Source organism: Crocuta crocuta, unplaced genomic scaffold, assembly GCF_008692635.1.
Source record: "Crocuta crocuta isolate KB4526 unplaced genomic scaffold, BGI_CrCroc_1.0 scaffold318, whole genome shotgun sequence".
Taxonomy (NCBI): domain Eukaryota; kingdom Metazoa; phylum Chordata; class Mammalia; order Carnivora; family Hyaenidae; genus Crocuta; species Crocuta crocuta.
The window spans coordinates 1340987-1353493 of record NW_027531425.1 but is presented as its reverse complement, the minus strand read 5'-3'; the positions used below and the strand labels follow the sequence as shown (position 1 = coordinate 1353493).

General features: G+C 47.2%; 2 protein-coding genes across 4 annotated transcripts in view; both read right to left on the bottom strand.

Moving 5' to 3' along the window:
- Positions 1 to 5425: 5425 nt before the first annotated feature.
- TMEM81 (transmembrane protein 81) lies at positions 5426 to 6614 on the bottom strand. Its single transcript, XM_077771941.1, has one exon. It carries the CDS (start codon positions 6612 to 6614, stop codon positions 5772 to 5774), a length of 843 nt encoding a protein of 280 aa, XP_077628067.1. The 3' UTR covers positions 5426 to 5771.
- Positions 6615 to 6684: 70 nt separating this feature from the next.
- The window catches only part of RBBP5 (RB binding protein 5, histone lysine methyltransferase complex subunit), a 38075-nt gene continuing 32252 nt past the window's right edge, over positions 6685 to 12507 (bottom strand). For 2 of the 3 annotated variants that reach the window (XM_077771938.1, XM_077771939.1), the window contains exon 14: positions 8925 to 10990. In XM_077771938.1, coding sequence (XP_077628064.1) covers positions 10962 to 10990 — 29 coding nt within the window. In that variant the 3' untranslated portion in view covers positions 8925 to 10961. Of the gene's footprint in view, positions 6752 to 8924; positions 10991 to 12507 lie in introns of those variants that run through there. The other variant, XM_077771940.1, reaches the window with a different exon arrangement.

Genomic DNA, 12507 nt, shown 5'->3' with positions numbered 1-12507 from the left:
CAGCGGGGGAAACAGGGGGACAGGTGTCTAGATGCTGGGGCCAGAGGGATGAGCTGGTTTCGCACAGGACGTCACCAGTAAGGCTGGAGACTGCAGTCCCTGAGCTTGCTTGAGTCAAAAGGCACTTACGACCAAGAGTCTTAGTTCTAATGAGGTCCATTGGCAAAGGGGAGGAAAGCAGACCCTCTGGAAAGCCTAGGACGGGTTTTTAGCTAGGAAAACCCAGCCCGAGAGGACCCCATCGAACTTGTCTGGAAGATGGAGAGCTGTGTACGAAAACGCAGGCTCCTGCAGCCTGAGAGCTTGGGCAGAGTATGAATTAAGGTTTAGTAAGACCGTAGGTGACCTGAGGACATGCAAGCTTATAAAACAGACTCGCCTCCTGGTGAGGAGGCTTGGACAGGAGCTTGCATGCAGGCAGAAGAGCCCCCCTTCCTGCCCGAGGGGCCTCTGATGTTCCTCGTCTCTGCTCAGATGGGCTGAGTCTCACTCCTGCTGTGGTCAGTAGTCAATTTTGGATCTCTCCCCACTCACACACCAAGCCTCAGAGGCAGAGACAAGGGGGACAGCCACAAACAAGTGCTTTACCCCACAGCTTAGTGGCCAGTAAGTGCCTTGAGGACTAGGGACAGAGACAGCCTGCAGTCAGGGCCAAGGGAGACAGTCTCTCTCTGTCCTGCGTATACTTGGGCTCAGCCTCCAGGTCCCTGTGGCCCTGGTCTTGGCTACTCAGTCCTCATTGCTCTAACAGTCTTGTATACCTCGCCTTCAGGGGGACAGGGGCTCTCTCCAGATCAGGTCTCGCGGTCCAGCCGGGCCATGAAATGATACAGATGGGCCACGGGATGGAAAGGCCATGAGGAGGGGCTTTTTTTTTTCTTTTGATAAAATAACAGGAGATCTGAGATTAGACATCAGGAAGAGCTTCTGCAATGAGGCCCTAAGGTGAGTAATTTAGAGGCTTCTTCCTTTTCTAGGGAGCTTTAAGGAATTTTGACAGCTGTTGGCCTGGGGTCTAGGTTAGGTGAAGTCTGGGTGTGTGAGGGCATGCTGTTGAATGTCCCTCTAGCGCCAAGTCTTGGAGCTCCTTTCTGCTGCAGCTCCTTCCCGTATGGGTGGGGACAGCCGTCAGTCACCAAGGGGGGAAGCTCACCTCAGGCATTTTGTGGAGGACATTGTCTCTCGACAGCACCAGGGCCATCTGGTCTACCCTGGGCAAGAGCCCAAGCTGGCTGAGGACATCGTATTCCTTCATCTCCTCCCCGCCCAGAGGACCCCCTTTTCTCTTCCTGGCTCAGATATGTGACGGCCAGCTGGGCATCTTCGGGTCGGAGGGCTAGACTTCTCAAACTTCGTTTTGAGGCTCAAGTGTGGTGCCCCATTTTCCCAGATCAGACCTACCCTGGGCATCATCCTGTGATGACTGAGGTTGCCAGAGAGGCTCCCGGCGTGGTGTGAGGGACTAGGTGGGCATGTTTAAGGGACTTCTAAAAGCTCCATGGAAAGAGGAGCCTGGTAGCTGTATATAGGGTCATAGACTTTAGGAAGGCAGGATAATAAAGGGAAGCCGGGGAGGAAAACAAATAGGTCAGATAATGTTGCCCCAAGGCCCTAGGAAGCCGAGTATCCTTAGCTGGGGTGCACCCTGCCTTGGCCCCTAGACTCCAACTGACCCAGCCCCATCCAGGGCCTGCACAGCTTAGTCTCGTGGCTGGGCGAGGGCTAGGGCTTCTCCGGACCACCGACCTGACCCCATCTTTGTTGAAATGGAACCACTTCCATTGGCCTATTGTTTGTCTCTCTTGTACTTCTTGTAATGGTAGTTATTTATTGACTCTGGTAGCAGGCAGTTCTTAAATAAAGATGATTTCTCAACCTGACAAGGCAGCTGGCACCTGCTGCGGGTGTTTTTATCATCGGGCTGAAGCATGCCTCCTGACCTGTTCTCGAACCCCAGGCTTGGAGCTGATGCCCTCCCCTTCACACAGTTAGCTCCAAGGAAGGAACAAGACAGAGTCCCACCTGCTTCATGCATCCCTGGGAGGGGGAAGAACTGGCCCAAGGGGCTTTAAGACAGGCCTGAGCAGAGCACGAGCAGGCACCTGGCCAGGCTGCACTGGCTTTACCTGACACGGGGCAGCAAACACTGCTTGTGATGGCATTGCTTCTGCCTTCCCCAATTTCTAAGACATTTGACAGTTCCGGACTCAATGGTGCCAAAGGAAAACCTCCCTGCAGGGTTACAGTGGCCCCACGTAGCAAGCTTGCCTCTAGTCTCTGCTCTCAGCAGCCAAGAGAATTGGGATCCTACTCAGCTTGCAGCTGCAACATTCTCTACTGCATTCAACAAACACTTGTCAAGCTTCCGTTGGCTCTGAGACGCACGGTGACATGCTTGTACAGCCTTGTGTTCAAGTCTTTCCGTACCAAGTGGGAAGGGCTCCATGCTGACTGCACCGCAGCATGCTCCTCTGCGTTCCGCAATGAGCCCAGGATGCCGGCCCCCAGGAGGGGCCAGTGCGGACAGTGGTACAATGGGCTAATCCCTTCCACTCTGCACCCAAAGGGGCTGCTGGGAGCACCGGCCAGCCTAGAACCCAAATTTTAGTCTTAGCATGGCCTTGACCATCCCTCCAGAGGCAGATGACATGCACAGCATTAATGAACTGAATTGCGTTCTGGTCTTTAATAACACATCGGAGGGGCTTTTTTTCCTCCCCTCTTCCCTGTTCAATCCCTTCCCATCCTCAGAGTCAAAATTCGAGAGCCCAAAGCACAGAAGGCTGGGAGCCTAGAGCTGCACAATATTCCATCCCCTGCTCGACTATGGGCTTACCCAGGGGCTGGACAGGTCACTCCACTCTTCTTGGTCTGGCCCCCCATCTGTAAAATGGGCAACGTCCCTCTTAAGCCCTCCTCCCTCCTCAGCAACATCATACGGAGTCCATTAGATCTAAAGGTACTGTTTTATGGTCTTTCCAAGGGTAGCAAGCGCTCTCCCGGGTGCCCAAGCCCGCAGCCCAGAGCCGAACTAACGTGCTTCATTAGAAACACTCTCTCCCTCCCGTCCGGCCCTTCGCGGCTTCCAGCGGTTTTACTCGCAGGACTACGCTCCTCTGACCCTCACACACACGTGAGTCTGTCCGCTTCCTCCACTACAATCAATAGGAGCCAGAAGCACACGCCAGGTCTTCCGAAGCCCATCCCCTCTGAGGGAGAATGGGGGAAAGGGTGCGTGGAAAATTTAAGATCTTTTCAAAATAAGCGTGATAGTAGACTGTACACTTTGTGTGACCCTACGTCAGTGGTCTTCAATCTTCGCTCTATACCGGAATTACCTATAAAGCTTTGAAAAACAAGAGATGCTTTGAACTCATGATTGATGTGTACCTGGGACAATGAAAGAACCTAAGTGTAATGACTCCCCAGTGGCAGTGAGCACATTCAGCACCCAGACCCTGGCTTCTAAATACTACTCCCCACACCACAAGGAAACCAGAATCCCTTGGAGAAAGCAAGGTCCCAGTGTGGATCTTGTTGTTCTAGAAAGCAAGGACACATTCTAAAGCAAATGGGACCACAACAAAAGGAAGAGAAGAGCTGGCTTGAAGGGACTCTCACTGGCCAAAATTGGGGACAATTTAAACATCAAAAATAGGACATTAATGGATTACACATAATACACTAAAAAAAATAATCTATGGAGAGTTCAAAAAGAGTAGCTCTTCTTTACAGAAAAACGCAGCCTAATAAATACAGCAAGGGCACATTAAAGACGCCATTCTGCAGTCTCCGGCAGGTAATAGACAAGGATTGTGAATGGATTCCAAGGCACTAATGGCTTCTAGGAAACCAGATAATCACAAAGTATTGTTCCACAAATAGGTAATTACAAGAGAAAAAAATATACACCTTTGGAGAGACCTGGCAGTCACCACCTTAACCAGATCATCATGCTTATCGGTAAGGAGCCACCCTGACACCACACACCTGTGGTGAGCAGTGGACATCATGTGCGTGGAGCTGTTGTCAAAAATGTTGGAAGACCCATTCCTCGGCAATCCGGTCATGTAACAATGACGACACACCCGGACTGTGGGGGACTATCCCAGACAACTGGCCCAGCTGGACTTTTCAATAAAATCAATGTCACACAAACACAGCAACAAAAAACCCAGGGGGTCTGTTGTGAAATAAGACTTAAGAGAAACAACCACAGGTAGTAGGTGAACCTTCATTCGATCCTGGATCAAAAACCAAAAGGACATCAGATTTTAGAAGGTGGGCAAGATGAGGTATCAACTATTATGTAAGATTAGGGAATTGTTCATTTCCTCAGGTGTGATGAAGATACCTCAGTTGTACAGAAAAACCTTTATTAGCAGATGCACCTGTGATTTAGGAGTGAAGGGTCACAATGTGACTAACTTCCAAGTGGTTCAGTAAAACCAGCATCTATTCAGAATGATAAATGCTGCAAAGCATTCACAACTGGTGAATCTAAGTAGAGGACAAATGGACTGTCATCAAACTTTTCTTCCCATTTTTCTACGGTGTTGAAAATTTTAACTTTTTTTACTTAAGCTAAAATGTGGGACTCAAACTCATGACCCAGAGGATCAAGAGCCACATGCTCTACTGACCAAGCCAGCCAGGAGCCTCTGTAATCGTTTTTATAGAATAACAGTGAGCCATGAGCCATAATTTAAGCTGAGTTAGCATCCTCAGGGTTGGGGGTCAGGAATCTTATTTTTCAAAAGCTTATCCAGGTGACTCGGACACATAGCTGGAGAACCACTAGTCCAAGTCTTAACATCTGCTACCCTGTCAGCAGCTAGAGAAAATGGAGGGGAAGAGATGCTCTAATTCTCTCCGAATTAGCTCAGGTTAATTAGCTAAGGGCCTTTTAAGACGATTCCATGAGCCAATTATCTCACATGCCTCAATGGTCTCTGGGTCTTAGGATGTATTTCCTACGGAGGTAGGAAGGCCTTAGTCCTTCCTTGGACAGCCCTGGCTGCTGTAAGAAACCAATACACTTGACCTTTCCGGGAGCACACACTTCAGGGCACTGCGAGAGCTAGAACAGGAATAGGGAGCAAGCCAAGGAGCTTATTCAGGGGAAACCCACCTTGTGAAGAATCCAGTGTTTTACCAGGAGTCCATTTACCACTGAGCCCAGAGGCTTCACGGGGGGAGTAGACAAGGGGCAATTTATTCAGTGACTGTTACATACCCGGGTCAGATGCCATTACTAACGGCCTCGGCTCTGCCACACACGGACATATGCCCTCCTCCAAAGCAATGTGCTCAATGTCTTATGAAATCAGAGGGAAAAGAGAGCTAGGCTGATGATGGGACAATTTACACATATGCAGATTTTTAACTAAAGAGCAGAGAAGGTCAGGTCTCCGCGCAGCCACTGTGAATTATTTTTATTGAAGAAGAAAAGGTTTCCGCTAGAAAAGCTATTAATATATCCTTCTACGTGATTATACCGCTCAGAAGGGATGTAGGTGGAGAGGCCTCAACTTATGAAAGACATAATCTTTTCCCCAGGGACAGGGGAGGGGCCTACAGTCAGGCTTCCCGGGTGCCACGTGGACAGGGATGACCAGGAAGAGATCTACCTGGGACACGAAGAGGCAGAGCAGCGCCCATTACACTGCCATGCTGTTGCCCCTGTCCTGGGACCCACTCACTGTTTTGGTAGTGGAGGCCCTCCCTCCTGGCTGAGCCACAATCACACAGCCAGATAATCCTTTGAAAAGCTAGCCTGGCTTCCTAAACAGCTGGTCCAGGGTCCTGGGCAGCCAATCCTTCAAGGCTGTTAAGGACTCGAGGCTGGCACTGCTATAGAGCACCCTCAGCCCAAAGCCCAGGCCAATGGCCATCAACACTCCACCAGCCACTCCACCGACAACTCCTATCCCCAAGGCTACAACCACTTTCTTTTTCCACGGTGGGCGACGAGGCTCAGAATGGTTGTCTAGATTCACTTCCAGGCCCATATCAACTAACTTCTGATTCTCAGTAAGGGACTTATGGAAATTCAGGTTCACCAAGTCAGGGGGAAGGACCCGCAGCCCAAAATAGAGCCTCTTGACAGGTCTCAAGTTTTTTAGCAGCTGCACATCACACCGGTATGTCCCAGAGTCATACTCCTGAACAGAGGGAAACCTCACAACATAGGAGCTGGCACGGAAGGGTTTGAAGATCTCATCGTCAGTAGAGATGATACCCCGAGCAAGTCTCCAGGTAAACCGGAAGGCTTCCTGCCCGATCTCCAGGATGTCCGAACTCAGACAGTTGAGCTCGAACCCCTTCCCTCTGGGAACGGTGAAATGGAGCATGCCGCAGATCCAGTTGGTCAGACATTCCAAGCGCTGAGAAGTACACTTTCTCCTCACGCCATCGGGGCCCACCTCGCAGATGGTCTCTTCCTTATAGCCAAGGCCACAGGTGGCAGTACAGGTTGTGGCATTGACAATGACCTTCCCCACGGCTTCTTGCAGCTTCTTAGGGATGGCCAGGGTTTTCGGTAAAGTCACCACCAAAGGCAGACAGAAGGCGAACACCAGGCTTCCGAGGAGACCGGCAGCTGAAAGCTTCATGTCTCTGGGCGTCTCACCACCGTCAGCCAGTCCCCCGAGGCATTCCAAGTGAACCCTCTATGATGTCATAGCTTAATTCCGTTGATGGGAGATAGCCTTCAACAGCACAAAACAGGATGCGCCCAGTCAATGGAACACTGCAACTCAACAAACACAAGTCCAGTCCTTACAAAACAGCCGAGACCACAAGGCAGGCAAAAAAGGCACAAAGGTGCTGCTTTACTTGTTCTTGTGTGTTAGTGATCACTTCACCAGGCTCCACTCTTTTCATGCCCTTGTCATGAATTTAAATCCACCCTCTCGTGAAGACAAAGAGACTTCAGAAGCTGAAGTGAATTTCCAAATGACCTCAAATGCGTAGTGAAGCTACATTCTTCCTCACTCCCTGCTCCTCCTCTCCGAGTTGTGGGATCCAAATTAAAGGGCTTCAAAACCCCAGTTAAATCTGACCAACTAAGAAACCAAACACCAAGTCAAAAAAAAAAAAAATACATTATGTTGCATTAAGTTATCATTGATTTTAAAAGCTCCTTAACCTTCTGTAATAAAAGGATTAAGAACTTTGGATGGGAAGGCAACTGACTGATCCTTCCTCGGTTTCTATTTCTGTTCCCTCCTTTGTAAATTAAGACCTCCTTGCCGACTTCAGGAAGGTCACTTTGGGCATCAAACAATAAACTGTACATGAAAACACTTTGTAAAGTGTGCAACACTGGTCATGTGTAAGGAATTTTAAATAGAAATGAGAATTCATGGGGACGCCCGCGTGGCTCAGTTGGTTAAGCTTCCAACTTCGGCTCAGGTCGTGATCTCGCGGTTCAGGAGTTTGAGCCCCACGATGGGCTGTGTGCTGACAGCTTGGAGCTTGGAATCTGTTTCAGATCCTGTGTCTCCCTCTCTCTCTGCCCCTCCCCAGCACATGCTCTGTCTTTGTTCAAAAATAAGAAAGAAAGAAGAAAGAAAGAAAGAAAGAGAGAGAGAGAGAGAGAGAGAGAAAGAAAGAGAGAGAGAAAGAAAGAAAGAAAGAAAGAAAGAAAGAAAGAAAGAAAGAGAGAGAAAGAGAAAGAGAGAGAGAGAAAGAGAGAAAGAATTCATAAAGACAAGGACCAAGCCGCCCTTTCAGAATCCGAGTGTTTATCAGCAAAGCTGGGGGAGAGGGGTGCCCCGCAGGGCCCCTCTCCCCCATCCTACACCTTCCTCCTTCCTAGGGGCACTGAAGGGGTTTTCTAGGGAAGAGGACGCCTAGGCCCACTCGCTTTACAGAACAGAGGAGCTCATCATTCACACGGGTCAAGATTGCTATGAAAACAGCTATGATGTCAAAGACGGTTTCTTAGTCATAGAACAGAAAAAATTAGCAGTAGACACTGCTAAAATTTGACAATTTGACAATGATTAAAATCAAAGACTTAAATACTAAATAGACTTTAGGAGTTTTTGAAGGCTATTTCAATGCATTTGAAAGCTATTTACTCTATTTTAATGTTTGTTTTTTTATTTAATTTTTGAGTGAGCACAAGTGGGAGAGGGGCAGAGAGACAGACAGACAGACACAGGATCCGAAGCAGGCTCCAGGCTCTGAGCTGTCAGCACAGAGCCCTATGAGGGGCTAGAACTCACGAACTGTGTGAGATCATGACCTGAGCAAAATCGACACTCAAATGACTGAGCCACTCACGTGCCCCTATTTATTTAGTCTAGACTTTTTTTAAAAGTCTAATAAAGAGGAATTTAGGGGCGCCTGGATGGCTCAGTGGGTTAAGCGTCCAAGTTTGGCTGAGGTCAGTCAGGCTCTGTGCTGACAGCTTGAGGCCTGGAGCCTGCTTCGGATTCTGTGTCTCCCTCCGTCTCTGACCCTCCCTCATTCACGCTCCGTCTGTCTCAAAAACAAATAAAACATTAAAAAAATTTTTTTTTTAAAAGAGGGATTCAATGGTACTTACACTTCAAGATAAAGATGCTTGGGAGGAAGGAATGCCCTCACGTGCATTCCTGTAGCATCCTGAGCATCTCCTGGCGCTGTGGCCTCTACCAAGCACTTACACTTACAGAATTAAAGAATCTGGAGAGAGATGACTCCTGGACATTCTTTGTGGTTTAATACCACCCCTCTGCTTGAACTATTTATAATCTTGTCTAGAGGCCGAACTCCAGACCCCACGACCACCCCCTAACCCCTCCAGGTGCACAACTCCACACAGAGAGAGCTAACACGGCAACAGTAAACTGCGTTTTCAGTCACACAAGTCCAAGTGGCTGGTGAGTTTCAGAAGCGATCAGCGTCTGCAAACAAACATCTTACACCTGTGCTTTAATAAACATCCGCTTTTATTTACAAAGCATTAAAGCTTCAGCAAGAAGTACCCAAGGCTAAGTCTCGTCTTGTACAAAACTATGGAACATTAAAAAACGAAATGGGGGGGGGAGGAATGACAAAAAAGAGGAGAATATGCATATATTGTACACACTGAGAAAATCAAATTGGATAGAAAGTTTTAGGAGCTGAAAGAAATTCCAGAAGCATAAATAATTACGAGGGAGCTGCTGCCTGGGGCCCCCTGACAGGGCTGAAGCCGATTCTCTCAGCAGCCGGCTTAGCAGGTGGACACAGCATAAACGTCCTGGTGCACAAGGACACCAAGCGGCTTTGCCCAGGAAGTAAGGCAGAGACCTTCAGTGCCACACCACTTGTGACGGTGCACAGTACACAGAGAAATGGAATGGAAATGTCTGCAAAACAAAAAACACGTCGAAAGAGCCACTCGCCAATCTCGACCACGGGTCTGATGTGAAATACAAAATGAAATTCACAGCATAAGAATTTGACGGGAAAAAAGTGGTGGTGTCTAAAAATACAGACATTTTGCAATCGACTCCGGGGGAGCTCTTACTTCAACTACTGAACATTCTGGTTCTAAAAGATGGAGTGGGAGAAAGAGGCTCTTCCTGACGTCAGTCTACTTTGATTGCTCTCCTAAAATCCAAAAAGATAATCAGCGTGTATGGCCGGCTACAGGGGCACCTGTGGCTCAGGGAGCTCACAGGGAGCACAGGAGCGCTGAAATCCTCCTTTGAGAATGCAGCAGAAACGGCCACCCAGGGTGAGGGCCTCTGGTTGGACTGAGAGAGTGCTCTGCTCAGAGAGGCTGGCCAGCCCTCCTCTCCACACCCGGTCTCTGGACTCTGGGTCTTCAGAGAATTTCAAACACCTCATGTTTGCACGTCTATCCAATTTGCTACTTTTTATACAAAGAACAGCAAAAGCAAAAAGCAGAAAGTAAAAAATTTTCTTAAAAAGCTAAGCAACCTTTCACAGAAAGGAAGAGACTGAAAACAGGCAGTAGGGAGAAGGAGCGGGGTTACAAGAAGGAAGAGATGACTGATGGGAAGGACCGACCTCCACAAGCAATGATAAAAAAAATTTTTTTTTCCTTGATCTTTGATTTGAACTGTGCTGCTGCTGCTTCTTTGATTTCGGACGGGTTGATATTAGTCCCTTGCATAGATCCCCCACCCCAATAAAAACGAAGCCCGGTGAGAGGCACGTTGGTCTGCTTCCCTCTCCGTAAGCCAGCGCAGGTGAAGCAATGTGAACTACGGATGATTCTCTGCTGCAGATGGATGAAACGAGCTATCTTCAAAATCCATGATTAATGAGAACGAACCACCCCTGGAGGAGACCATGCAATGCAAGGAAAACAAAGAAAAGCCTTGACCCTCTTACAGCCCAGCTTCTTGAGCAAAATGGGGTATGTTAAAAAGCGGGAGCCTGATCTTTCTTCCCTTTCTGAACACTTGAAATCTTTCAAGCACTTTCTGCCCCTCCTCTGTACACAATATGGAAATAGAGGAGGTATCTGGTAAGAGAGGGAGTTTAAAAATGGAAGACAGAATATGCAACTTAAGTTTTTCTAGGACACCGGCAGCAAAACTTCAGGTAAGAATAAGTCACTCGAGGACATGCACGGAGGATGAAAGGCAAATAGGAGACAGGAAATGTCAGGTCAAAATGATCCTGGGTACAAGAGTTAGATGAGCAACCCTGGTCTCTTTTGTCCAGCAACAGAACTAAGCACTGAAGCCTGAATGAGTCAAAACTCCTGTGGGATGTCTTCACAAATCCTCATTCCTGAGAGCCTATTTGGACTTATGCTTGAAAGGGAAGGGCCATGTACTCTTCTTCCATAATTCACTTCTTCATTCAAACATACGATTCATTCCTTCCACCTCCTGGGTCGGAAGCAGAGGCCTTTGTTTTAAATTAAAGTCAATCTCAAATGACTGACCACAGCGTCCAGAGGCCACATGATGGCAAAGTGGGGAAGATCGAAGAACTTCAAGGGGTCTTCATAACAGTTCTGAGATTGCTCCCCCTGCTAAAGAGATTAGACACAAAAAGATTTCTTTTAGCATCAACTTAGCCCGGTAGCTTACAGGCGCAGATGTACTGACGGATGCTGGATGACGGCTGACACGTACACGTGGGCTAAGGATTTCCCCTTTAAGTTAAAACCGACTCCAAATCACATGTACCCTTTACTGAAGCAACAAATAATTCAAATCCCAACCCCCCACCCCAGTACTTTCCTCAGCACTGCCACAAAGGGGAATAAAGGCAAAATGATTCGAGTTCTACACATTTCCTGAGCTGCTAACCATTCTCTAACACTTTAACAAATGCTTTACAATCCAAAAAGTGCCATAAGTAGAGGAAAGGAAATTCGAGGGTGCTATACCTTTTCATCTTTCCTGTTAGACGATGAGCAACAGACCCTTTTCCAAGCATCCCTGTTCCCTGACTGACATTCTCAGCACCTCAGAACCCAATTATGATGAAATGGAATGAAACCTACTGTCGGCATTTCTATGAGCCAACAACTGACCAATAAATAAAATCCTAAATAGTAAAATCAAATGAACACTTCCCTGATTATTCCATAGAAGCTGTTCAACCTCTGAGGAACATCCTTAAATGGGCTGCTGTGAAATATTAACTAGGAAGTGTAAGAAGAGAACATGGTGAAGAAAATCCTCCCAGATGTCATCTGGAATGGGGGGTGGGGGGACATGCCACTTGAAGGTATAACATGGTTAAAAAATAATGTCTAAGTTATGAAAGAAAACTACCCATTTATAAACTTTGCCTTTAACCTGATTTTTGAAGTTCAAGCAGGGATGAAAACCCACAGTAAAAATAAATCCCCAATTGCCTCAAAACAGATGAGAAACTGTGACATATGAACTCTTCTGGATGCTATGTTGTTAAAAATCAAATTTCAACTTTCCAAGGTTCAGTAAGATAAAAAGTTTATCTGGCACTTGTTTTTCAGATCTTTCAGCATAAAATGTAACAACCCCTTGAGTTGATTTTTTAAAAAACTCCTTGCGGCAGAAGAACCTACCCCACAGGGCTCAATGCCACTCCTTCATCAAATTAAGACTAGGTTCACAGATTGTTCCCACGGTACCCTGCCCAATCTGCTTTTAGCCATTTAAAAATGAACCCNGCACTTATGGGAATGAGCCCTGGGTGTTATATGGAAACCAACTTGACAATAAACGATTTAAAATTCTTTTTTATTTTTTTAAAAAATTAAAAAATAAGAGATAATGGGACTTGCCCAGGGTCCCAGTGCTTACAAAAAATAAAAATAAAAATGAACACAACATTAACATTTTAAGCCTTAATCACGACAGGAAAGACTGGTTTGATCACAAATCAATAGGATTAATAATGGGCACTCGAGAGGATTCATGAGGTACATGACACTGAGTATCTGAGGTCAGTTAATGTTTCTGCATCATTGTCATTTATGTGGACAGAAGACACACACACACACACACACACACACACACACACACAGGCTTGTTTAGGAATCAGGTAACAACCCCA